We start from the raw sequence: 26619 nt of genomic DNA on the forward strand, positions 1-26619 counted from the left end.
CCTTTAAATGAGAGCCGCCCACTTAGTTGGCTTTTAGTTTGAAATTTGATGTGGTCTTCTAAAACGCTAACCTACAACAACGTTCAATAATAGACTGAGTTGTTTTTTTCTTAAATATAAAGGTAAATTTCTGTGTTTTTCATACATTTGATTTCATTTCACTCATTCTCAGCTTGTAACCAAAGTTCAAAGAAAACATTTACAATTTCTGTCCTCAGTAAATGTGATGTAGGGATGTTTTCATATACAGCGTGTAAATTTAAACACGCTCAACAAAAAGTTATGATCGATTTCCTTGTTTTGTTTTTGTTTTTTCCTTACACTTAATAACTGAAAGAAAAACGTTCTCAAACTAAAACTAGTTTTTGAAAAGGCAAAAAAAGATCCTGCAGAACATTTCTTTAAACCTGGGTTAGGTGACGGGCCCGAGCGCGGAACAGCTAAAATAAAAAAACTGGAAAAAGCCGAAGACTTGGGACTACGGTTGCAGATTTTCTGAACAAATTCAAGTTTTTGATTTCATGCTTCTTAAATGAAGTAAATGGTGCCACAGGACCAAAACAAGAACATTTAAATGCCTTCAATCTGGATTAAATCCCGTATTAATCTGCATCTTATGTCATCTAAACTTTATTCTTCTACAGGAAGTTTTAAACAGCTTCTAACGTCTAGATTTTGCTTTTAAAATGATCTCCATTGATAGTTTTCCCAATCTTTCTGAAGGTCCTTTAACAAATTTTATGGATTTAAACACCTTGATAGCATGTTGAGCAGCGTCAGGTTTAATAAAAAAAAACAAAACAACAGTTGAACAATACACATCTGACGTAAGGGAGAAGAAACTCGACCAAGTAACAAAGGTGTAAAAAAAAATTTATTGCAGTATTTGTTCCACTAGAAGTGCCACTGTGATGACTGGACTTGTTTCCCCCGTGTCGTAGAACATCAAAATCTAGATGAAAATCACTACAGGCACATTTACTGCACTGCTTTCAACATAAATTATACCAAAGAGAGTCTAACACACAGCTGGGTCAACATCGAAATGCTTAAAGTCTTTCAGAGGTTAGGGTTAGGTCAAGTAAATAAATTCATCTGGTGGTACTTAGAATTCCAAAAAAACCACTTTATTAAGAACATCATCAATACACTAGTTTCCAACATTCACTTTATTTTTTTTGTTTGTTTTTTACAGAATTATATTCAGATATAAACATGTTTCTTCATTAAACTATGGTACAGTGGGAGTAAAAACCAAACATCCGAGTTGCTGCACGACAGCGAAGGAACTCCCACACAATGTTTTCGCAAACATTTCCTTCTCTGTTTCTCCTGCGTTCAACCTGCAACGCATCCGCAGTCGGCCCGAGGCGCCGTCTCCTCCGCCGGAACTTTGAACATCTAAACACGCTCCCTCCTCCTTGTCTGTGATTGGCGGTTCTTTAGCTCGTAGCTGCCTCCTTGGCGGCGTACAGCGCCCGTAACGTCTGTGCCGTTTTGTTCGTGAGCTTCTGCGCGCTCGTCAAGGAGATTTTCTTGCAGATAATGTCCGACTCCTTGACGGTGTCGACCCAAGGCACCTTTTTGCGGCCGTCCCGTTTCTTGGCCACGGCCCACGGTCCGGAGTACGAGCCCGTCATCCAGTGGATGCTGTAGCCACCTCTGGTCTTCTGGATGACCTTGGCGATCTGCGGCCTGTCTTTGTATTTGGGGCGGAAGACGGCCACGACGTCCGCTGCTTCCACCGCCTCGTGGCCCGAGTCCTCGGTGGTGTCCCCGCCTCTCCTTGCTTTTCGCTGCGGATGAAAGAGGCCGCGTTAGTCACCGACTACGAAAAGCTTTTAAAATCAAATTTCCTCGACTGTAACATGGATGATCGGGATTAAAGGCTTTCACTCCTGGTTATATCACCTCAGCTCCTTTCACCTCTTTTTCTTTTAGACCAGTTGCTGCATTTGGGCTGGAACCAGTTTAAAAAAAAGATAAATTAGCCCTAAAATGGTTTGTTTTTTCTACATTTAAAAGACCACTAATAAGACAAGTCATCGTGTCACTTTAATCCTAATTCCACAGGTTTATTTAGAGTTTTCTGTAAAACACCACAGTGCAAGAGGACAGTTTTATGACTCCTAAAAACTGTTCACCTTATAATGCTTAACAATGTATTTTATTGAATACCAAAAAGACTGAACTGTGTTTGAAGGTTACAAAACCACCTCAGCTTTCTGTATTTTCATGTTTTTGTGAAGACAGGAGAAGATTAAGATTAGATCTTAAACTCACATCAGACTATATATTATCTTTTACAAATCTTATTCGGAAAATGTCCAACGCTGGTGAACTTTACCTGATCTGACAGATCTGATGCTGTTCAGGTGAATCTGCATTTAGTGACGGGTGTTTTTCCCTCCAACATATTGATTTAACTTGGTCATTCACAAAGAGATCAAATCTATAAATAATAAATGCTTTCCAGGAAGGCCTTAAAGGTTTCAGACAAAAGGCCTTTTTTGTTTTACCGTTGCAACATTTTGGGAAACACAACAGCTTGTTTCATAAATAATATTTAACAGACGGAGCTTGTTTTCCTTAAATGACTTCATCACGGAGGACTGGAAGGACATCTGGACAAACTGTTCATCAAAGGTCGTAAAAATCTAAATATTTTCACTTTTGAGGCTTATCTGAAATATTATCTGAACCTGAAAAACGGATTTAATGTTTAGCTTTTGGTTCTCTTCTTTTGCTGCGTACCTGAAGAAACCCTGTCTGGTGTGAGGAACCTGTTCTTGTGGAACAACTATTCTTGTAAAGCGTTTTTTTGCATATGAAACCTGTGGAACTCGATGTACCCGTGACCATATACAGTATAGATCTGTTTCCTTTCCTGTTCCAACACTCGGGCTCAGTTTCTTGTCTGACAGGAAATGCTCCTTCCATCCATCCATGGATTACTGAGGAGGTCTGTGTCGAGCCGCGGGTGCTGTAGAGCTAAAATCAACCTTCTGAACGCACTTCCTCCAGTTTTCTTTTATTGCATTTGTATTTTGATGTCACTTTTACAGTGTCGTTAGTGCACGCATGTTGTTAGTTTTTGTATTTTATAACATCTTCTTTGTTTTCTTAAGTGTTTCACCATCAGCCTTCCAGGAACTGTGGATAAAAACGAGCCCTCTTGGCTAAATATGGCACGTTTCCAGGGTTAACCCCGTGTTCGTTCATGCTCACTGTGCTTTTTAGCTAAATAAACAATGTTAATCAACACATTAATGAGAGCTGCTTGTGACTGAGGTTGAACACGGGCTGTGTTCAGTTCTTACCGCAGGACGATCTTCCTCGCTCTCCTCGTCGTCTGTGTACACCGGAGCCTTGTGATCACTGTGGTTGTGGTTCTGGGGTTTCGGGCCCTTCAGCAGCGAGTTGATGGCTTTGTTTCTGGCGTTGGCGTTGGCCTCGCCCCCCTCCTCGTCCTCCTCGTCGCGGTCCAAGTGCTCCATCAGTACCTTGAACTGCGAGGCGAAAAGTTGGAAAACGTTAGCGGCGAAAATGGGCAAATCTTCGTGCCACATGTGCCTCTGCCTGCGCGCTTACATCAAAATATTGTTTGACGATGTTCTTCTTCGTCTCGTAGCTGAGCTCTCTGCTGGCCAGATCGCTCTTCAGGTAATTCAGAGTCTGACGAGGGTTGAAGTGCACCTTGGATTTCCTGTTCACCGCCTTGTCGTAGACTTTGGCTGACTCTGTCGGTGAGTACTTCTGGATTTTGCTGTAAAACAAACAGGATGTTCAGAGAGCTGCGCGACGCGTCAGTGAAAACAGACGGGTCCTGACGGCGCGACCGACCTGTCCGAGAAGCCGTAGAGATTCTTCAGATGCTGCTTGAGCACCAGCAGCAGCAGGACACCCTGAGAGGCGCTCGCAAACTCCATCAGAGGGGTCGTGTTGTCAGGCAGTCGGTCCATCACCGCCTCCTCGTCTTCCAGGTCCGAGTCCAGGTCGGGGGCTCCGGGCTTCTTTCGCCTGTGGACCTCCTCTTCTTCCTCGTCACTGCTGCTGGATGTGCTACTGCTCTGCTCTTCCTCCTCGTCCTCGTCTTCGTCGTCCTCGTCTGAACTGTTCTTCCTCCTGCGGGAATGCTTCTTTTTTCTCTTTTTAGTCTTCACCTTCTTCTCGTGCCTAATGGGCTCCTTCCGTAAACACTGAAAAAAAGAAAAAAGCAAAGACCCCATCAAAGAACAAACACTTTTTACACCATCTTTATTAAAATGTTATTAAATATTTTTCATCTTGACTTCATCACTGATAGATAAATAATTAGATTTTTAAACAGACAACTCAGAGAAAAGGAACAAAATGAAACAGCATAACTTTATGACAAAAATACTAAAGTTAGCAAAGTTTTAAACAATAAGGCAAACCAAACAAATCCCATGATATGAATTTTAGCTGTTAAAATAAAACTGTATGTTTCTGTTCTCCTATAGTTCACTTGTATAAAAAACACAAATATATGGATTTTTACACCCTTTGAAGATAATTCGTGGTAATAAAAAACAAAATGAAACAAAATAAATATCAGAATAAGAATCTAACTTTCAGCAGTGTGCCTGGTTTTAAAATGTATTCAACAAAAACATGAGAAACTAAAAGCATCACAGCGTAACGATGGTTCCCAAAGTTGTGGTCGGGACCTGACTGTGAGTCCTGAAACATGAAGTGGGGCTCCTTGGATAATCTCCAGATGTCAGCTTATATTTACAAATGGCTGCTTATGGCTTATTTTTTACCACAATAGTTACAAAGAATAAGAACAGTTGTCATAAATGAATAAAAATTGAATTCTGGGTGCAAAGGCTGGGTCGTTGTGATGCCATTTTTGACAGGTTTACTAGCAAGGTTTGTATATTTAACCTAATATATGGGGTCACGAGCTTCTGTCAGTCATTTTGTGGGTTGGAAGCACTGAGGAAACAGCAGCAGCTCCCGCCTCCCGAGCGTCGGCTCCTGTTAATGAGGCCGTGTCTGCAGCACCGCTTTGTCAGCTAAATGAGGCAAAGACAGCACTGCTGGAATCAATACTGCCCCAAAGAACACGCATTCAGATGCTAATTCTCAGCATTAACTACTATCTGAGTGGCAGTTTTATTCACAGGATCACGTTTTATCTTCTCATAAACACATCTGCGCGAACTGCTTGTCCCTTTGTTGCTTCACACAGATGTTAGAGACGACTTTTACTCCCTGCTGAAATGTTTTTAGTCAATTACAGCCCCGAGTTGCAGATGAGCCACTCGCAATTTAAGCATCCACTGCAAATGACTCGTACCTCCTTGAAAGACTGGAGCAGGTTGCTGCCGGAGATGGACAGAGTAATGTCTATGTGGTGCATGATGAAGAGAGGCTCTTCCTGGGTTAGGTACGGGAAACAGGCCAGGTTGTCGGCTATGAACAGCAGCATGTTCACCTCCGTTTTCTGCGGAGAAAAAAAACGAGGTAACGGGTAAACGACCCGAACATTATTTACCTTCTTTAGGAATACACCGAAACAGAAACCTCGATATTGCAGCAGCAACAACAACAAAAACTAAAAAAAAGGGCGAACTCACAGAGCTGTCATCGAACAGGTTGAGCAGAGAGATGAGGAACGCTCGTCTGTGCTGTCGGTTCCCGCGGACCATCGTGTACAGATGAGAGCAGAGAGCGGAGTCCGAGTCGTCGTGACGGAAACCTCGGATCGCCGCGCTTTTGCCTCCGTTTATGGCATGCTGCACCTGGTAGGACATCTTCAAGCCGGCGACAGCCTTCATCTGTGAATGCACAAAGAGTTTCATCACTCATCGAATACACAGCTACTGTAACAAGATAATATCTGAAAGACTTTGATTTTAGGCCCTAGTTTTAGTAAGCTTATTATATAAACACAGTAATACAATCATAAATATAAAATCACATTTACATACTTGCATTTCTATTATGTCCCACATGTGTAAAAAGATTTTAAAACGTTTCCTAAAAGTCTTCTTAATCTGAGTCTAACATTAAGTTAACTTTCCTCACAGCTTTAAAAAAAATGATATGAAATTACTTTTTAGTAATTATTTTGATATTACACTATTGTGATTGGGTAGTTTTTATCTTTTTATTCCTTACCAACACTAATAACTAATCTGATTGGATATAGCACCATTCTTAAATTAGGAGGAAATGACCCAAAACCAAATGATGTTGTTAAAACTAACAGGCTTTAATGAGTCTAAGCACATAAAAACATTTGTTTTATTGTTTATGGAGACTCTACAATGAATGTTTTTGATTCATTTTTGGGATAACTGAATGAGCAGTTCGAATACCCTTAATTAATCTTTCCATAGCCATAGTTTGTGGAAACAGCCCCTTGTTTACCCACTTTCACACCCATAATAGCAGCAATTAACCAGCAGCCACTCACATGGATGAAACCTGAATATTTCTTGTCGATCTCCACGAGTTGTTGGTCTGCTTTGTTCTTCATGGTTGGCTCTGGATCTGTTCCCATGGCAATCAGGTAGGGCACACACTGCACACACACACAAAAAGGCAGAGAATGAAGATGCTATTTGCATATTGTCTGTGGACCATTAGGTAAATTCAGGCTCTTTGTGAAGATCGTGAACGCACCTGTACAGGGTGGACGAGGCCCTGGCTGAGAGTCAGAGTAACGACATTCAGAGCAAAGTGCCGAACGGTGGACTGGGAGTGGAAGAAGGACTCCAGCACTTGCTTGAGGTAAATCTGCATAATGGAGCTGCTCATGCCAGATGAGATGTCCCCCATTTCCTTCAAATCTTCCTGCTTGGCCTGCTTCTTCCCTGAACGAACAAGAACGTCGGGCTCAGTGTTCACGCCGCAGTCATTTTTTAAAAATAAGCGACAGAGTGAACGAGACAAGTTTGCAAAAAACTCACATTCTCGGTCGGCCTCTTGCATTCGGGAGTCCTCCTCCTGCAGGTACGTCTGCAGGTTCTTGAGCACCTGGATCTTTAAACTCACGGCACTGTTGTCATCTGACAGCATGTTGTTGTACAGAACCTTTATGTCCTGCACAAACATGAGCTCTGGGTGCATGATGAACTGGAACCCTTTACAGAGCAAATACAGACGAGTCGTAACCGAGAAGGCTAAAGTCAGTTTAACGAAAAATTAAAAAGCTGTAAACAATGAATCAGAGCATATGTAAGGACGATATGTCATGTGCAACATACCTAGACCTATGATGGCCTTGATCTGAACTTCCTCGTCCGCATGAGTGGTGAAATACAGTAGAAGCTCCAGTACTTTTTCCTTAATGATAATCTAAAAGACAAGATAGCAAGAGCCATCAACACCAGTTCCACAATAGTTCTAAGAACGCGTCTTAACCAAAGGATGTGTATTTACCTTGTTGGCACCCTTGAACTCTTCTTGGTCAAAGTCAAAGTGTCGACAGAGCGCCCCCACAGTGAACAGGGAGCGCAGCAGGGTGGGTTTGTTGGCAGCCAGGGTGGAGCTGCTGGCGTCTTCCTGGTGCTGCGTCTTCAGTTTAATCAGAGCTCCTGTAAAACGAACATCACACCAAGTAAAAACCAACGTAGCTTATATTTCTGTGCATTCTGAGTTATTTTGGAAGGTTTGTGTTTCAAAATATGGCCCAAAGTTTTCTGATAACAAGTAGCAAAAACCCCCAAGCTGTATGAAATTACTTTTATGATACTGAACCATGATGCACATTCTCAGTCCTTACCGTAGAACCGATTGAAACAAGCCCAAACAAACTTGTAGTTGTGTGTGACTTTGTTCACAATAGCACCAAGACAGCTCACACAGTGCTGCACGACCTGAGAAACCAACACAATAAAGGACGTTATGGTTCTCCGTCATACATGTTGATGGCTTTTACTAGTTTCACAAGGTTTCTGTGACTGCTGTGAGCTGCAAGCGGGACGCACCATCATGCCGTATTTGATGATAAGCTTCATCAGGTCTTCCTCTATCGTGTTGAGGAACGTCTCGCTCGGGCTGTCCATCAGAGGCACGACGAGCTCCAGGATTTTGGCAACATTGCAAATCACCACTAAGTCATTCTGGGTCTAAAATAAAAAGAAAGAAAACACAAAACAACTGTAACCCAAAGACCAAGATTAGTTTGTCATGGTTATGCATTTTGACACAGCTGCCACTAGATGGCACCATTGCATAACATAAATGTTAGCTTTAATTTCTGTCCTAAATTAACCTAAATCAGTGGTGTCCAATCCTGGTCCTGGAGGGCCTATCCTGAATGTCCTAGTTGTTTCCCTGCTCTTAAGCAGGTCTTCGAGTTCTGCAGAGGCCTGTTAATCACTCACTCATTCAAATCAGGAGTCAAAGCAGAGAAACATCCAAGACATGCAGGATAGTGGCCCTCCAGGACCCAGACTGGACACCACTGACCTAAATGATCCTACATGCAGCGAGGTAAGGCGTAACTTTGCCAAACTAAAACAACAGGCAGGGTACTTACATTGCACTTGATGGTCAGGTAGGGCTGCATAGTCATGGCATGTTTGACCATGAACTGGGCTCGGATTTTAGTAATCAGGTAGAGAGTGGTGATGCACGCTACCAGACGGCCAGAGTTTACTCCTTTGTCTTCGCAGTCTGAGATACAAACAAAAAAAGTTATTGATCACAGCTAGAAGATGCTAAACAGAATACAATACAATAAACATCTACATTTCTTTAAAAAAATCCTTATAGATTACTGATTTACCTGCGATAGACTCTTCATATTTTAGTATATGTTCCACTAAATTGTCCACTAACTGGGTGCAGGCCTTCTTGGTAGGTTTGTAGGAAGAATCCTCCTCTGATTTCAGGAGCTACACAGTCACAACAGCATAGTGGTTATAATGCCACAAAAAGTACACGAACAAAAAGCTACTGATTTATCAAAAAAGTCACACAACTCACATTTTGCAGAAGCTGCTCAAACCAGTCATAACCTGAATCTTTACAAGCCAAAACCTGGGATCAAACCAAAACCACAAGAATGAGATTTTGATGTCAAATTCAAACATGTTGGTTCATTAAAGAACACTTTTTTTTGGGGTCCTAAATAGTACTAACAACATCTGTGATGTTCAAGATCTTCCTGGCCATGGCCTCTTTGTCGTGACTGGGTGTGGGAGAGAACCAGAGTTTCTGGAAGGTCTCATTCACCAGTTTCTGCGAAAACCAAACAAAACATTAAAAACTGTATAAACTGCATGTCAACAAACAGAAAGTTCCACTTGCAAAGAATGCATACACGCTTAAATAAACACAAACCTTGATCCCTTCTTCATCGTTGACCCTTCGGATCATCTTGACACACATCTCAGTGGTTTTGTGGAAGTCTGGATGCTCCAAGCAAATGTCCCTCAGGATCTTAATGACTCTCTTTCTCACGCTGATACCCGTGTCCTGTAAGAAGACACAAGGACAGGTTAATATATAAGAAACATTTTTCAACTGGTTTCTCTAAACCAAATAATACAAACTATCCAAAAAAAATACAAAAAACAGATATCTGTGATAGACGAACTGTGCAGGAAAAAGGGTCCAGAAGTACAAATTTCTAATTTTTCTACAAAAAAAACAGTGCAACTGCAAACTCCTGCAGTCCTTCATTTCATGTTTAGGTGGCGCTAATGGAGAAATCATTTGACATCAGCTAAACCTTTTAATCTTAAATGAACTTGATCACATTTCACCAAGGATTAACTTGAGATCAACTTTAATAACCCCATAATAGGGGCACGAAACAGTTCAGTCTCTACCATACGTGTGTACGATGCACGTGTGTTAAATGGATAGAAATGAGGCTCAGGAAATTACCAGTATCCTTTCGATGAGCATGTCGTAATATTGCTCAATGAGCTCAGGTCGACTTAGCACAAAGCGACCAAGAAGCTCCACCGCTGCTTCTCGTACGCTTGTGGAGTTGTCCATGAGGCGACAATGCACGCCGCGCTGCATGTCCAGCTGCAAAACAAACATAAAAACTTTGTGAGGCACAAACTTTTCATTTTAACTGTTTTTTTATACACAGATAAATGTGATCCCAATGTACAATTACTGCAGTAAAACACAAAAAGATAAAAAAAACACCTTAAGAATGAACCTACAGTCCAGACAACTGAAGTGACTAATATGGGAGTGTCTGCTCTGGCTGAGAAGCTTGACAGTAATCATTGAGAACTGCTGCTAAAGGTGTCCTCTGTGACACCAAGTATAAGAACTGTCCAACACTTACTCGTGCTAGAATACTCGGATCCACGGCCACAACTTCAGACAGGCTTTTCATGGCTTTGGTCCTCACTGCGATGGCGCTCTCACCCAGCACTCTCAGAATCTACAACGAAAATACAAATGAGGAACAGGAGGGAAAAACTGTAGCGATTCCTCCACCATCTTTACTGTAAAATAACCATCTTACCTGCGATAGATAAATGTCAAAGCTCTGTGCAAACGGTCTCATAGAGGCCAGATATCTGACAATCAGACAGGAGTCTTCATAGTCTACTGTGTCACAGTTCACCCTGGGAGGAAAAAAAACAAACAAATACACTTTAATACCAGCATGAGAAAAATCAATATTAGTTACCAAAAGTAAAACACTAACCTCACAGAGCTGAAATTTAAAGGTGTGTTCCTGATGATCTTACGAAGGAATTTCTTCCGTGCCTCGGCGGTCTGCGCGACCTCCTCGGTCGTGTCCACATTTTTGTAATGTAGCCGGCCTTTAGTGTCCTCGTCGTTCTCATTCTGAAACTTCAGCGCCTTCTCTACCTCGACCGTGTTGTCTCTGTACCACTGGGCGATGTAGAAGTTCCTGGCAAACTGGACAAAAGCAAACACGTTCACGTGACGACGGGTTTAAAGCCATATTGAGTGTGTTTTATTCTTGAAAGGACTAACTCCTACCAGTAAAGCTGGATCTGTATTGATGTTTCCATCTACAAAGTCCAACAAAGCCTTTTGGAGTTGCTGTACCTCATCGCTGCCTGGAGTCTGTAAAAGACCCAAATATGCCAGGAGAATATTGAAAACATATCGAAACTGTTAGTTTACATGTATCAAACCCTTTAGGCAATTAGCCCACCTCTTTGAGGATGCGATCAATAGCTCTTTGGTCCATCTTGCTAGAGAGAGCGTCTTTACGCAGGCGAGACGCAACAGTGCCGAGGTAGTCCAGCGATGCCACCCTGAGCGCCATTTCTGTCTGCTTATTACTGAACTGGTGCACCTGGGGTGGGGAAACAAGGCGAGCAGATGTCAGAGTGAAGGCAGACGGCGAGTGACGGCGCCTTCGGAGAGAACGCCGCTCACCAGAAGTCGGCCCAGTAAACTGAGCAGCAGCTCGGCTGCAGGCCACTCGGGCTTGTTGACAGCAAACAGCAGGTCGTGAACGAAGTTCTCAAACAGAGGCCTGTAGTCCTCCTCTCCCTGTTTACTGCCACATCTGCAACAAACAAATCACAGCCTTTCACTGGAACTCGTGCCTAATATCACCGCCTTTAACACAGAGAGCAACCGAACCGAATGAGAGAAGACGTACGTTTTATGTTCTCGAGTCAGAGCAGGAAGAACGACTTACTTCTTGAGAAACACTGAGAGAAAGTTCTGAGCTGTCCTCATGGCAGTTTCATAAGAGTTTGTAATGAGAACATCTTTATCCACCTAGAAAAATAAGCGCCAACAACAATAATAAAGAAACGAGCCTTGATTTGTCTAATAAATATGTCGTATTAATTTAGACCATGTGTTTGTGGTTACCTTTTTACTGCGTTCCTCGTCGTTCTCTTTCTCAAAGGGAAAGTTAACCACACACTGGATGAGTTGGAGAACGAGGGCCGAGACCATCTGGATGTACAAGGGGTCTCCGTCTGAATCACTGCTGTTCAGCCTACGGAGGAGGGGACGTCGATATCACCGGGTTTACCGAGCTGCACGAGGCGTTTCATAACAAGTTGTTCCGATTTATGGAACCGAACGAACGAAGCGAGAACGCAGACGCGTTTTAGTTACCTGAAGTTCCTGAGGCTGCGTTTATTCGTAGGAAGTCTAGCCAGGGAGGTGAAAATGTCTTCAAGGATGAGCTGCCTGTGCTTCCCGTAACGAGAGAACACCTAAAAAAAATAATAATAATCTGAAACACCAAACTGAAACACAGCCACTTAGGACAGCACACAGGGGTGACAATTCAAGAAAATCAATTAGAAACTAATAAAACCGCCAACTTACTGCTGTCACGAGTGTGATGGCACATAGCTGCAGTTCGCTGACGTTCTCCACAAAAAAGGGTGTAATACCAAGGTTGGACACCTAAAAAAAAAACCATCCACATTCATAAGGTGACACAAGGCCACCATTTTGTGAGATCTGAAGAAAAAGAGATTGGAAATTGCACCTGGAGGATGGTGGTGTCGGTGAGCAGCTGGATCTCGAGGAGCTCGGAGATGTTGCTGATAATATCGCAGACTTTGTTGTAGAGAACCACAACCACCTTCTGTTTGTGGCCGGAAGACTTTGCTCTCTTTGACTTTGAAGTATGTGTCCCACCTTGATGAGAATAATAAATAGGAAATAGGAATTAATATAAAAACCATATTTAAGACGGCATTGGGAGTGTGACATTTGGTAGGAACTTGTAGCTTCAACTATAAAATCACACAAGTTAGAACATCTCTGATAATACTACCAAGCTATTGTTGTTTTGGAAAAGCTTAAATAATAAGCATATAAATGAAAAAAAAAGCATCATGATCTGGCTTTATTTGTTTAACTACAGCTAAATTTTCTCAGGCAGAAGCAAACCAAATGTTCTGTTTTTGGCTGCAAACGCGCCATTCCCTGGCATCGAAAGGAAAAAACTGAAGACCTCATGATCCAGTGAATTACTTTTGGTTTAACGAGCAACATTTTCACATCATTAGCGCTCCTAAAGTTGTGGAATTGTGGAAGATTTATGATCTGAAGCTAATAAAAAGAGTTCTGATTACTGCATTCAGAATAAGCATAAACTCAGAAATTATACGGTACGTCTACAAAATAATCTGCTAACTTTAATTTACCAGGTAAATGTAAATCTGTAAATGTGAATACACCAAAAAGAGTCCTGAGTTTGATTTATTTATTGTTTGTTGGTTTCTAAACTTTTTTTTTTATTTTGAACTTGTAATATACCTTTCAAGAATCAAATTTTCAGACTGTTTTTCCAATATTGAGCCACTTTTTCACATCTTAAAGTCTGTAAATTTACTGTAACTTAAAATGAATACAGAATAGTGCAGTTTTTAAAAAAAAATCTGTACACTTATGTAAAACATTTGGATCTAAAATATATATTTATTTTCCTGAATTTATGTTATTATTTCGAAAACGATCATTTAATAATGTAGAAATTGTGATAGAAGCATAAAACTTCAATAAAAAAACGTTGAAAAATCAGATATTTTAGCTTTAAATGACTAAAGTTGTTGCATTTTCATAAATGACATTACGAACGGTGTCATCTTACAACAATCATCTGCATTTTTTATTTCACTTTACAGAAGTTGGGAACCCCCTGGTATATGATCCAGAAGTGACTACCTTAGTTTTTAATTTTTTTACATAGTTAATGTAAAAAATATTCTGCTTGTTTGAGCAACTTTAAGAAAAGCTCATTTTGAGTTTTTAGAAAGTGTGATCGGTAATAAAGTCTGAAAAAAAAAAAAAGTTTTTCCATACTTTGTTTTCCTTTTTCCAAACTTATCCAGACGTGGAAAACGCTACGATTAAATAAATACTTGTCGGGACTGCGTGGGAACCCTGTGGAGCGTCCTAAAGGGCGAGCTGCTGCTGACCTCCACTTCTGTAGGCAGGGTCGTACTGCGGGTACAGAGTGCTCTGCAGGTGGAACTTGGAGAACTGCAGCACCCGCTCGATCACGTCCTCCAAGTAAACAACTTTAGGCATGTGAGGAGACGTCATTATGTTGAGCGCGGTCAAACAGGCGTCTGCAGACTTGGTCACGCGCTCCATGATCAGGTCACGCCACAGACGCTCCTCGTCCATGGAGTCGTTGTCCTAGAAATTCATCCAAAATAGAAGTAGGCAACACGAAACAAACGCTTCTTAACTTGAGCTTCATCGGTACAAGGCTGGCAACTTACGTGGCTCATCAGGGTGGAGAGAGTGACGCTGTCTTGGATGTTCTTTTCCAGGATGTTCAAAATTTTCACCAGTTTACTGGAAGAAAACTGCGAACCGAAAACAGTGAAAGGATGATTATTATCCATCAGTGCTGCTGGGAGCCTTAGTGTAACTGTGGGAAGAAAATCTCTTTTTTTTTTTGTTAAAAACCTTGTTAAAGATGCCCATAGCTTTAATCTTGGCAGAATCGCTGCCAAGCTCGCTCAGCTGCTGCTTCCCAAGGAGGAGCTCTTGAGGAATCTCGTCGTCGTCTGTTTGAGGGGAACAGAGGATGTTTCTCAGCTCGCCGCAACGACAAATGATTCCGGGTCTGGAAAATGTTCAGCTCCTTGCTTTACCTGTTGCAGTGAGGTCTACGTCCTCAAGGCTCTCCAGGATGTTGTCCACGCTGGATGTAAATCTCTTAAATGTAGAGGAGTCCAGCTTTTCTGAAAAAAGACATAATATAAAACTGGATTAATTAAATAAAAATATAGATTGTTCTGGAAAATGTTTTAAAAAATTGTTACCCTCTAATGTCATAGAGTCGAACATCATTCTGCTTTTCTGCTTCTCCTTTTTCTTCATTTTTCTGGAAACTAAGCAAAATGATAAACAAAATGAATTAGATATGTAAGACTACAGGTGGTCTCTCTTTGGGCTGTGATTGGCTGGCGAACGGCATCCATGAGGGCTCACAGTTTCAACGCAGAGGTGACCGTGTGACGACTGGAAAATAATGTACGCAGGGATAAATTAATTTCTTTGATTCTTGTTTTTTTTTCTGCACAGTGTCCCGTCCTGACCTATTTGATCGTCATTCCGATGCCACGTCTTTACGCTTCCAGTGTGCATCCAAATCTCTTTCTGTGTAACTCATGTAATTGTCAAAAATCACTGCCAAGTGTCCCTTTTTTTTTCTTCTTTTTTTAAACGTATCTGTTTAAATGTACCTTTTGTTGGAACGTTTAGGCGAACAAACAAAGAAAGCTCTCACCGTTGTTAAAGCTTGGCGGCGGAGAGCTTTCGTCTGAATCGTCTGAGCACCAATCCCGATTGCGGCGCGAGTTAGAGAAGCCCCCGCTCCGCCGGTGGTCCCTGGAGCCCCTCTTCTCCTCGAACTTCCACGTCCTGTCATGGCTTCTCTTTTTCTTTTTTCTTGCGGCTGAGGCAAGAACAGAGACGTTTCTTTAAAAGCCCAAGTGACTGCTCTGATGTACACGTGCCGTCAAACATAATAAACTTAAAATATGTGCACGTTATTTTATTTTGAACATCACTGCACGGTTACGGTCGCAGGTGGACACAGCATGCAGACTTTTAAGGGGGTTTCATACTCACACTGGCTGTCGGAGTCCGAGTCAGAGTCCGACTTTCTATCATCCTCGTCGTCCGAGTCTGACTCAGCATATTTAGACCTCTGACTAATCATGCTGTGCCGTCGCTTATTTGCTCTCTCACAAAACGTCCCTGCAAGCAAAAAGGCACGGGTGAACTTTGACCGCATTAATCCAACCTTATTCTTTAGGATTTATGTGCTGAACAACAATCTGTTACTTCAATTTTGCTCTTTTGAAGTGTCCTTACAAGCGTCTACATCAGCTTAATGACATTTTCTCTGAAACCACATAACTGTTCGCACATGTTCTTTGAGTGATGAATCCAATGTCCTTGTAAACTTTTGCTCCTAATTAGCTTTGGTAAACACTTAACCGAATTCCAGAAAAAACACTAAAACAAAGGCAAAGCGTGCGTTAAACCCAGGACAAGAAATTAATCAAGGCAATAAAGGAGCAGTGTCTATGTTTTGATTTTCAGATGCCATCCATAGATCAGGTAAAAGTAGCTCAGACTAGAGATGCACAATCATCGTCATCGTAATATTAAACAACAGCATCACACACGTCAGGTTTATCTGACACCAGGCAGCCCCAGCTCCTACCTCTGGTGGAGTTTTCAAACGAGGACCAGTATTTGGATCGGGAGCCGTGTGCGTTCTTGCTGTCCTTAATGATCCTTTTCACTTCCTCAACGCTGAGTCTCTTGAGCGCGACGATGGGTTTGGTTGTTTTGTTTAGGGTCTCTACCAGCGACACCCTCTCCAGCCTCACCAGGGGTTCGCTCCAGCCGCAAGCCAGTGTGCTCTTGAGGTCCTTGTCGGCTCCGTCTCTGTTCAGTTTCGGGATCACAAAGTTCTTCAGGCTTCCCGTACTGCCGCCCAGCAGGTACGGCGGGAGCTCGCTGGCCTTCGTCTCAGTGGCTGGTCGTTTGCTCCCAGCCAGGCAGCTGGCTCTGCCGTCCCCGCTTGTGTTATGGTCCTTGTTTGTGGGTTTTTGAAGGCAGAAGCTGACCATCTTCTGTCCGCCGTTCACGTCAGCCGATTTTCTGCTTCCATCATATTTCGTTTTGGGGATTTCAGGTTTGTTGCCCTGATCAAGAAAGCTTTTGTTGCACACTTCTTTTGACAATGTCCGGTGCTTCCTGTTCTTGTCTCCGTCTTTGTCTCTATTTGCGTCCCTTTCTCTGTCTTTTTCTTTGTCCATGTCTTTATCTTTGCCTCTGTTCCTGTCCTTGTCTTTTTCTCTGTCCATGTCTCTGTTTTTGACTCTATTCCTGTCTTTATCTCTGTTCATTTCTTTATCTTCATCTCTGTCTTTGTCTCCATTCCTGTCCTTGTCTATTTCTCTGTCCATGTCCTTTTCTTTGCCTCTATTCCTGTCCTTGCCTTTTTCTCTGTCCAAGTCTCTGTTTTTGACTCTGTTCCTATCTTTGTCTTTATCTCTGTTAATTTCTTTATCTTCATCTCTGTCTTTGTCTCCATTTCTGCCCTTGTCTCTTTCTCTGTCCAAGTCTTTGTCTCTATTCCTGCCCTTGTCTTTTTCTCTGTCCAACTCCTTTTCTTTGTCTCTATTCTTGCCTTTGTCTTTTTCTCTGTCCAAGTCTTTCTCTTTGTCTCTATTCCTGTCCTTGTCTTTTTCTCTGTCCGTGTCTCTGTTTCTGACTTTATTCCTGTCTTTTTCTCTGTTCTTCTCTTTATTTTCATCTCTGTCTCTGTCTCCATTCCTGTCCTTGTCCATTTCTCTGTTGATAACTTTTTCTTTCCCTCTATTCCTGTCCTTGTTTTTTTCTCTGTCCAAGTCTTTTTCTTTGCCTCTATTCCTGTCCTTGTCCTTTTCTCCGTTGGTGTCTGCGTTTTTGACTCTGTTCCTGTCTTTGTTTCTGTTCATCCCTTTATCTTCATCTCTGTCTTTGTCTCCATTTCTGTCTTTTTCTTTGTCTATCCATTTCTCCTTGCCTCCATTCCCATCCATGACTTCTTCTGTGTCTATGCCTTTTTCCTTTCCTCTAGTCCTGTTCTTGTCTTTTTCTCTGTCCATGTTTCTGTTTTTGACTCTATTCCTGTCTTTGTCTTTATCTATGCTTATCTCTTTGTCTTCGTCCCCGTCTTTGTCTCTACACCCGTCTTTATCCCTGTCCTTGTCTCTTTCTCTGGGTTTGACCTTATCTCTAGCTTTGCCTGTATCTCTGAGTTTGCCTTTGTCCTCTCCTCTGTCCCTCTGTGTCTCTATGTCCATATCCTTTTCTGTAAGCCCGCCTTTGTCTTCTTCATGTCTAGAGCTACTGTCCACCTTGCCCGTGGGTTTTGGAGTTTCGGGTCTGCTGCCGTGGGAGCGGTGACTGTTATTGTTCTTTTCCTCTTTGTGACGCGGATCTGAAAGCCTGTCGTGTTTTTGCCGTGTCATGTCCGGCTGTATGTCGTCTGAGCGTCCCCTGTCGCTGTCTGTTTTAGTTTTAGTATCGTGTTTGTGTCTTAATTCCCGCAGGCTTTCCTGCTTCTGCTTAGGGGTGTCTTTACGCTCATCGGCGCCCGACATATTGGAGGTGTCAGGAAGCTGTTTGATGATCTCAGGTCTGTTTTCAGCAACTTTACTGACCTTTCCGTCAGCATTTGTCTTGATGCGAAATATGTGATCTTCACACAATGGCTGTGGTTCCAAGACCACTACGGGCTGTCCGATTATTCTGCCAGCGTGCTGTAGATCAATACTGACCATCAAGGCAGGCCGACTGGCGCCGTTACTGGCAGTACTTGATTTTTTGGGTGTCAGCTTGTTGATGATGTTGGTCCCATGTACAGTAGGCCCCTCATTTGTCTCAACTTCGTGTTCCTGAGGATATGTGTCTTGTTTACGTTTTTTCAGTGGCTTATCTGCAACAGAAAAAGGACTGAGACTTAAACTCTCATCATATAACATTACGGCACAAAGTAACTGCAAAAAGACGGACAAATAAAAATGTACCTTTGTCCTGGACCTCTTTAGAGCATCGTTCTCTCTCACTGGCCGATTCGCGTTCTATTCTGTCAATTTCTGCAAGTGCGTCGATTTCAGAGTCATCAAACACGCCGATGATTCCGGTTTCCTTGGGATTTGGCTGCACAGCAACCTGTTGACAGTTCTCCTGCTCCTCAGCTTCTAACTTGTGCGAAAAGTCTTGGGGAGTACAGAACAGCTGACTGTTGCTGTTCAGTATAACCGTTTTGTGGTCTGAGTCCATATTTGACCTCGGGGAGAGCTCTTCAGGTTGATTCAGGTCTTGAACCTTCACTCTGGAGAGCTTTAAAGTCAGCTTGGCAGAGTCCTTGGATGGAGAACTAACTATGTCATAGAAGACATTTTTGTCCACGTGCTCGTTTTCTTCTTTACTCCGGTCTCTGTGCTTCTTTTTGCGGTCGGTTGCCGTGAGGAGCAGGTCAGGAGCTGCACCTTGTGGCACTTCAACTGGAGGCGACTGCATGATGAGGGGAGGTCTGAACCCTGCAGAAACAGAAAAAGGGCTGTGATATTTTTGATTTCACTGAATGTGTAGGAATGAACTGGTTGTTAGGGCAGCATACTTTTTGCTGTCTCTTCACTCCCAGCAGGGGAACACGCAGGATGAGATTTAACGGGAAATGCAGCAACCTTTATTGAAGAGTCATTTTCCTGCTGGAATACAGGGCCGTTTATTATCACTTTTAACAGTAAGTGTCTGCTGCTGCAGTCCAGTTCAGGATAATTTGATTCTCCACATTACCTCATCTTCCAGCCTATGAGCGACGTTCGTGTAGTCCTCATCCGAGCCGAGTCTTGTATTATGATTAGAAGAATTACTTGACAGCTGTTCAGAGACTTTGTTGTCATGGATATTTCTCACACCACTAGCAACTAAAACAGAGAGCAGAAGTAAATTATTTATCAACTTGTCATAAAGCATATCTCCTTCCAACTAACCAAACAAGCTTAAGTTTTACCCTGTCACAGGAAGATAACACCAGCTCAGGAACTTTTTCTTAGTCACAGAAGGTCAATGAAAAATCAAAAATCAAAAATAGTTTGCGGAGAACAGAACAATGTTTTTAAGGATCGTAAATTAAATCAACACCATCAGAATAAACACATAGGAAGCAGGCCCGTGCAACAGAGGCCGCGCCGTTCCGAACTCTTTGCAACATGAGGCAAGAGGAGTCATTTTGAGGATTTCTTGTATTGTCAGGTTGAGGGTTCTGGTTGGTCAATTACGTATGTCCACCCCTGTGTCTCGCACACCTCACAGCTCATCTCAGATGTATTTTGTGAACTGAGAATCAGTCATTCCTAAATGTTCCAACTCAAGCTGCAGTAGTCAAGGAGGTCAGAAAGCAGATGAATCTGGAACAAAGCAGCAAATCTGAGAAACTACAGACATTATTATTATTATTGTTCTAAAGCGCTTTCAGCCCCACTCTTTAGAAAGGTGGCACACCCAAACTTAGTGTGAAAACCACTAAAGTGCACTTTACTTGTCTTCACTTACTTATCTTTGCAGGACTTTAATTAGACGCAGAAAAACTGAGACAAACACTTTTGATCAAAATGGGATAAATGACACTTTCCCACCCCCGTTTTGACTAAACTTCCCAGTCACCTTGCTGAGTTTGCTGATGATGGGAGTAACTGGGTGGGTTGTACTGGATGTAGTCCGCTGGGCTCTGAGGGGTATAGGGACTCGGTATTGGACTGTTCTGAGGTACAAACTGAGTAGCCGTCCCACACTGCGGGGACGTAAAGCATCTGTGAAAGAGGAAGGAGTCATCTTAGCAGAAGTTCGGGGAATTCGACATTTTCATCATCATTTCATCATTCTGTAAAGTGGCACAGCCTTACCCAGAGGGGCTCTGAGGGACAGTGGTTTGCTGATAGTTTGATGCTGGGCTCCCATGAACTTGATTCTGAGAAATCTTATACTGCTGTATCAGTGGCTGCTGTAATGCACCTAAAAGACAAGAATAAAGGAAAAATATATATATATAAACTATCAGCTTATACAGAAGAAGGCCATGTAACACCCCCCCCAGCAACTTGACATAGCTATAAACCAGAAACTAGAACAGATGTTAAATATTCAAAACTTAAAAAAGCTCCATTATGAGCTGAGCGTGCGTTCACAACCACAAACAATCGAGATTTACTTTTCTTTCTTTTTTTTTAAAACTTGTGATTATGGATTCTGCAACATGTGTGCAAAGCTTTTTTTTTAATCTTTTTTTTTAACTCCGTTGCATAAATAATGATAATGACAACTACAAATAAATGTACTTTACAGCACCAATATAATTACTGTAATTACAGGCTACTGCAACTGATGATTAAACAACAATGTTTCGCCGGAGTTAAGCTGAAGGACAAATACAGCTTGTTTACGGCAGTTCTTTAAGTCTCGCATTCAGCTTTTATGTACCTTTCGTAGCGACACATTGAGGCTTCTGTGCAACGTCGTCACAGAGAAGTTAAGGCGGCAAGGGTCTTCTCGACACGTCAAGCAAAAAACAACAACAAGGCGCTTCTGTCTTCAGAGCCACCGATATTCAGAGGAAATCTTTTAGAAATTAAAGATTTTTGGATTCAGAACATTACGCCGCCAAACTGAGGTCCTGAGAGTCTTAATAATAATAATCTCGTCAGAGCCCACTTAATATCTTAAAAGCAAAACTGATTTGAATGTATATCATAAAAGTTTATCTAATTTTTGTGACCACAAAGAACATAGTTATCAAAGGATTTGTGTGCAAGCAGATTTTCCACTGTACAGAGACTACGCTAAGCCATAAGATATGCAAATATGCCAACTTAGGACACATCTAAAGTCCAATGTTAATTCCAATAGTGTAGGCAACTTTTCCCACATTTCTTCGAACAATCAAGATCAACTCTAAGCCGTGTTTGTTATCAACTCTTTATAAGTCAGTCCAAGTTTTCTGTCTCCATATCCTGGCAACGCTGGCTGCTCAGTATTACTGGCCCATTATTTAAATAATTGTAAATCTGTGTTTGTCTGTCTGTTAAAGAAAGATCTCCTGATCCACTGGACTGATTCTGATGAAGTGCTCAGAGGAGTCACTGGCTGAACATCAACCACTGATTAACTTTTGGAGTCAACCCGATCCAAGATGGCCGCCACAGCTAGTCAACATTAACAAACACAGACATGGTCATAACTAAAGTTTTGTGTGTATTAAAAGCTGAGCATCGTCTCCAACACGTAATTTAGGCACCAGCAGATTAAGTAACGTCTTTGTTTAAAATTGTGGCGTTAAAAGCAGCGAGCCACACGCATTCCTTTAAAAAAATGGTGCTTACATGCAGTTACATACATTATATAGAGAAAGTTTATGGTAAAGCAAAAAAAACAAAAAAAAAACAGCGTTAAGCCTGGTTGTTTCAAATTCTCTTTGCACCAAATAATAAACAAACATATCTTGCCAAGAATTCAGCGTAGTCAGTGGGTTGTAATCCAAATGTGTCAAAAGTTCAGTTTCTACATCAAGGTTGCAAAATAATAAAAAAAAACATGTCTTTGGCTTGACATTTTTATTTTGTCTATTGTTTGGTGACGAGAGCCTGAAGTCGTAGATACGCAGGAGTACGGCAAGGTAATATCTTGTAGCTCAATTATTTATTTTAAAAAGTAGTTTCAAACTCTTTGATACGAGCAAGCTTCAGAGCAATCGCTTTCTGCTTTAGGTAACCATTTCCCTTGGTAGATGTATTGATCGTGAAAGTATTCATCAATGCAAGCCAAAATATTTCAACTCTTTAACTCTCGTGAGAGATGGCACAGAGACGACCCCCAAAGTTTGGATTTTGCAAAAGAACCGCTTGATCATTTCTTGTTTTTGCTTATTTCAAACACGACCTGCCTTCGAGCAGGTTAGGTCTCGTGGACAGGTTGTCATGGTAAAATACATTTTAATAGGTGAACCATTATTGTGAGAGGTGAGGTTATAGATAGCATGCCAAGCCGCTCGATTTACTTCATAGGAAATGCCCTGAACTTCTTTGAAGGTTGAATTTTGTTTGCTAGCAGGCTGTGCACTCGTGCAGCACAGAAGAACTTCAGTTTTGTTTGGATCAAAATTATTAGTTACTGTAAGTAATTTGAAATACTCAGAGCAGAGTGTTTATAGTTTCTTTTAAAAATACTGTGACTGTAGCTTCTTTCTAGTCTCTTAGCTAGGCGGACAGCGCATTTATCTTCATTCTGAATTGCTCCACAAAAGTAAACATCTCCAGCAGTGTCTCAGCGCCCCCCCCCCCCCTCCTTACCACCCAAAACCTCGTACTGGGTTAGCATACTTTTGTCCCTGAAGATCCTGGGGTTCATGGACAGTAGAGTTTGAAGAAGTACTGGCATATCACCCTCGGGTTCGTCATTGCCCAGGTTGTCCTTTAGCTCTCTGAAAGACAAACGCTGTCAGTCACAGGTCTTCTGAGTATGGCGCACCACAGCGAGAGCCAAAATCTGGCAGTGCGGTCACATTTCACTGAAATGTGGCAACCGTCGCTTCTTTCCATTACAAATTTGACTTGACCGCCACCGCACTTCAGCAAATATTAATAACAGTGAGTCCCGCTTACATGTGTTCAGTGGAAACCTGGTTAAGGCTGTGTGCCAGCTGAGTCACCAGATTCTCGTCTCGACACACCAACAGGCTGCTGACCTCGTCGGAGATCCTTCCATTGTAGAGCAGACTCTTAGCAGTGGTGGCCGGAAGAGGAGAAGGCAAAGGCAGCTGGTTTAATACTGGAAGAGTGTTGAAAGAGAAACCATCAAGTAAAACAGGTAAAACACTTTCAGATTAAGAAAATGTGTCTGTATACGAGTAATTGGACCCCTTTGTGTAGATGTGACGTAAATAACAGAACTGTTTTTGACAAGGTCTGTCTTATATACTGTGTATTAGCTGGTGTATGATCTATTTTGATGCAAATTTATAACTAACATTAAATACATTCATTTATATCATTTCCTTTGTAATGTTTACAGTTTTTGTCATCAGTCTGCACATATTGAGGAGCTCCAAACACGTGCCAAAGGTAACCTTATAAGAATGAAATGAACATTTTATCAATCTAATCTAATAATTTGTTATTTTGAGGTCAAATCAGACCCTGCACTGAAGTCCCCGGCAGAGATGAGCTCCAGCGACACGCAGCTGCTTTAAGAACTGCGTGCCTGTCAAGCTTTGGCCTACTCGCCAGCTGAGGAACCCTCAGCCTCGCCACATCTTGCGCCGACCGCTAAGTGTTTAGGCTGCGAGGGAGCGACGCTGCACTTACAGTCGGTTAGGCTAGCGATTCCAGCAAGAGTAGTGATGGGAACATGAGGCATATCACCATTCATGCTGAAGATGAGGTCAAGAGGTCGTGTCAATGCACAGGCAGCTAAATGTCACCAAGCTCTTCCTGGTCGTCACATCTCCAACGTGCTGCGGAGACAGAGAGGTGACAGATGAGCGTTCAGCATCAAAGAATGCAACGATATTTACAATAAGAGACAGCTAAATATTATTCAGATATGTAGCTTAGAAATGAGGATTCAAAACTGTGCCAGCTCATGAGTGGACATTATTAAGATGTGTCAGGACTATAACTGTGTCAGACAGACTCAGCAGGACAAGCTATGCCTTTATCAGTTATTGATAAAGTACTCATGTGGAAATAAGCACTTTTCATACACCAAATAGACGCCCCCGGTGTGTGAGTTTTACCAGGAAAATTCAGCTTGTCCTCAGTGTATATTGCGCCGGTTTAAACACCAAAACAGCAAAGAAACAAATGTGAATGCCGGCTACATAAGTGCAGCACGTCCTGCATCGAAAGCAATGCGGATGGTGACAAACTAGGAGCAATTAGTGACCAGGAGAAGAAGGAGAAGGAAAAAAAAAGTTAAAGACAGTTCTGTGTTTGCGTGTACTACCTTGGTTGAGCTTTTGCTTTCATTTCAGCGGCTGAAACCCAACAAACAACGTCAACAAACAGGGCAGGAAAGCTCAAATCCGACAGCTAGTTTATGTCTCATTTTCTTCCTTTTGTTGTCGTGTCAGTGAAGGTTTCCCAGAGCTGTCCGTACCTACGAGCGGCGTCATTTAGCTCACCTCCACAACAACAGCCACTGTGTTACTGCCCTGTTATTATATATACATATACATATATATTACTAATTCGTTTTTTAAAGAGGAGTAAACGGCGTTGCGACGTGCGGAAACAGAAGTGAGCAGAAAACAAATAAAAAAAATCAACTCGCGGCTGGCCGGCTGCTAGCAACAACTGGAGATGTAGCTAATGTATGCTAGCTGGCTAGGAGTAGCTTTATTTGTGCGCGAGCGTGCATCAAAGCCAGTTAGCCGCGGCTTCCTCGCTATTCTTCGCTCCTTCCACGGCGCAGATCGGAAGCTGCTCACGGCTCTCCCAGCCCCTCACACTTCCCGCGGGCCTCGCGAACGCATCCCCCAGCTCGCAAAGTGGACCTCGGACTTGCCTAGTGAGGAAGCGTAACCCCGACCCGACGCCAAGGAGGCAAGGGGTACAAAGCGAAGCCCCCCCCCTCTCTCCTCCTCCTCTCCTCCTCTCCTCTCCTCCTCCACCACCATCACAAATATCAGAATCGCCCCCCTCGGCGGGCTCGGTTAACGGCTGACCGTTGCGTCCGACGACGCGGAAACGTCGCAAGGAGGGTTGAGCGAATCCGCCTGAGGGGGAAAAAATTAAAAAAACAAAAAAATGATAAGAGACTTCGCCGCTGAATGGTGCTTATTTACCTCTGGATGTGATGAGAAAGAGAAGTGGCTCTCTGGCGAAGGAGGAGGAGGAGCAGCGGCAGGAGTAGGATGGCAGCTGGAGAGCCGGAGAGAGGAGCCTCTAGCTCCCTCTCCGTCCTGCTGTTCGAACAGCTCCTCCAGTCAGCCGGGCTGCCGTCCGTTTCTCACGGTTTGTGCGGGCTGTCTGCTGGGAGTCGTTATTTACCGATGTCACCCGCACATTAATGGACGCCGGCTTGGTTTTGTAAATAAAAAATAAACAAAAAATAAATTAAAGGGTGCACCATCTTACCTCTCCTTTCGGAAGGCTAAAGGGACTCGTTGCAAACTGATGACATAAAACGTAAAGAAAAGTTTGTCCTGAACTATGCTGCTGTTTTTTAAGAGTTTACTCCGGTGCTTCTCCGGGACGTCATTAAGACACGCGACTCCGAAATGCGGGTACGCGCCTAACGTAAACAAAGACTCACGGACGCTCGAGTCACGTGATTCGCATCACGCCAGCCTGTGCAGGTAAACAAACGCATCGGAACTGGACAAACGTAGGAGTGAATCAGCTGCTAAAAGAAAAGAAGAAGAAATCCCAGGGCCATAAAGACAGGAAATAACGTTTTAGCGAAACTTCTGTTAGACCAGAAAGGTCAACGTTTTCAGGGTTAATCGTCGGACTTCGCCTATTTTCAGTCACTTCGGCTGTTTCCGTAGGTCCTGGGCGTCAAACTCCACTGCCCTGGAAGCTTTAGGTTTTTCCGCTCTGATGCGCCTGATTCAAACAGTTTAATTACCTCCTCACCAAATTATCAAGTTCTCCAGCAGCACATCCACGAGTCATCCGTTTAATTAAACCAGGTGTTTTAGAGCAAGAACAAGACTAAAACATGCAGGAGACTGAGTTTGACACGTAGGCAAGCAAACGTGGTAGTTGGCCTCTGGTCACAGTTTTTGCTGTCTTTAAATTGTTCGTTTAAGGACACATTAAGCATCGATATGAGAACAATCGGCAAATCAAATTGCACAGTCTTACATTTAATTTGTCTTTTAATAATATGTAATCTCTTATTTAGGACTTTAGCTAACCCACTTTGTTTCAAAGCATTTCAAAAACTTAAACCACATTCTGAAGATGACCATCAAAACTCTTGGCTAAAGGTGTGGGACTAACTATTTATTGAATTAATTGTTAAATGAGTTAGTTCTATTCCAATTTCAACCCCTGAGAAAGTGTTCTGTTAATTAAAGAGTGGTCAATTAGAGCTCTTTTTTAAATTTGTACTTAAATTAACCCA

General features: G+C 42.5%; 1 protein-coding gene across 6 annotated transcripts; it reads right to left on the minus strand.

Annotated features, from left to right (window-relative positions):
• Nucleotides 1-856: 856 nt before the first annotated feature.
• LOC108231013 (nipped-B-like protein B) lies at nt 857-25475 on the minus strand. 6 transcript variants are annotated; one of them, XM_025004069.2, is made up of 47 exons: nt 25334-25475; nt 23853-24001; nt 23151-23316; nt 22839-22969; nt 20400-20508; nt 20161-20306; nt 19291-19421; nt 19112-19202; nt 18516-19031; nt 16157-18424; nt 15556-15684; nt 15212-15379; nt 14745-14813; nt 14574-14663; nt 14386-14486; nt 14196-14282; nt 13887-14109; nt 12449-12600; nt 12283-12363; nt 12067-12167; nt 11815-11944; nt 11636-11718; nt 11368-11500; nt 11141-11284; nt 10963-11049; nt 10661-10878; nt 10475-10577; nt 10292-10390; nt 9874-10020; nt 9325-9459; nt 9124-9222; nt 8968-9021; nt 8768-8876; nt 8519-8655; nt 7965-8105; nt 7760-7853; nt 7417-7571; nt 7242-7332; nt 6945-7118; nt 6658-6848; nt 6449-6556; nt 5607-5807; nt 5327-5473; nt 3844-4199; nt 3592-3766; nt 3321-3509; nt 857-1796 (listed from the first exon to the last, which is right to left on the minus strand). In XM_025004069.2, exons 2-47 carry the CDS (start codon nt 23914-23916, stop codon nt 1443-1445), a joined length of 8877 nt encoding a protein of 2958 aa, XP_024859837.1. In that variant the 5' UTR covers nt 23917-24001; nt 25334-25475; the 3' UTR covers nt 857-1442. The 6 variants fall into 6 exon arrangements, with proteins under 6 accessions (XP_024859837.1, XP_037835558.1, XP_024859836.1 ...); XM_037979630.1 differs by lacking the exon at nt 25334-25475 and adding an exon at nt 25054-25254; XM_025004068.2 differs by lacking the exon at nt 25334-25475 and adding an exon at nt 24493-25254.
• Nucleotides 25476-26619: the final 1144 nt, after the last annotated feature.

Source organism: Kryptolebias marmoratus, linkage group LG14, assembly GCF_001649575.2.
Source record: "Kryptolebias marmoratus isolate JLee-2015 linkage group LG14, ASM164957v2, whole genome shotgun sequence".
In the NCBI taxonomy this organism is placed as follows: domain Eukaryota; kingdom Metazoa; phylum Chordata; class Actinopteri; order Cyprinodontiformes; family Rivulidae; genus Kryptolebias; species Kryptolebias marmoratus.

Coding starts and splice junctions, on each gene's coding strand:
- LOC108231013 (XM_025004069.2), bottom strand. CDS start 23,916: ATGAATGGTGATATGCCTCATGTTCCCATCACTACTCTTGCTGGAATC. Junction 12,364..12,448: donor CCGACACCACCATCCTCCAG/GTGCAATTTCCA, acceptor TTTTTTTTTTAG/GTGTCCAACCTTGGTATTAC. Junction 10,021..10,291: donor ATCCGAGTATTCTAGCACGA/GTAAGTGTTGGA, acceptor TTTGTTTTGCAG/CTGGACATGCAGCGCGGCGT.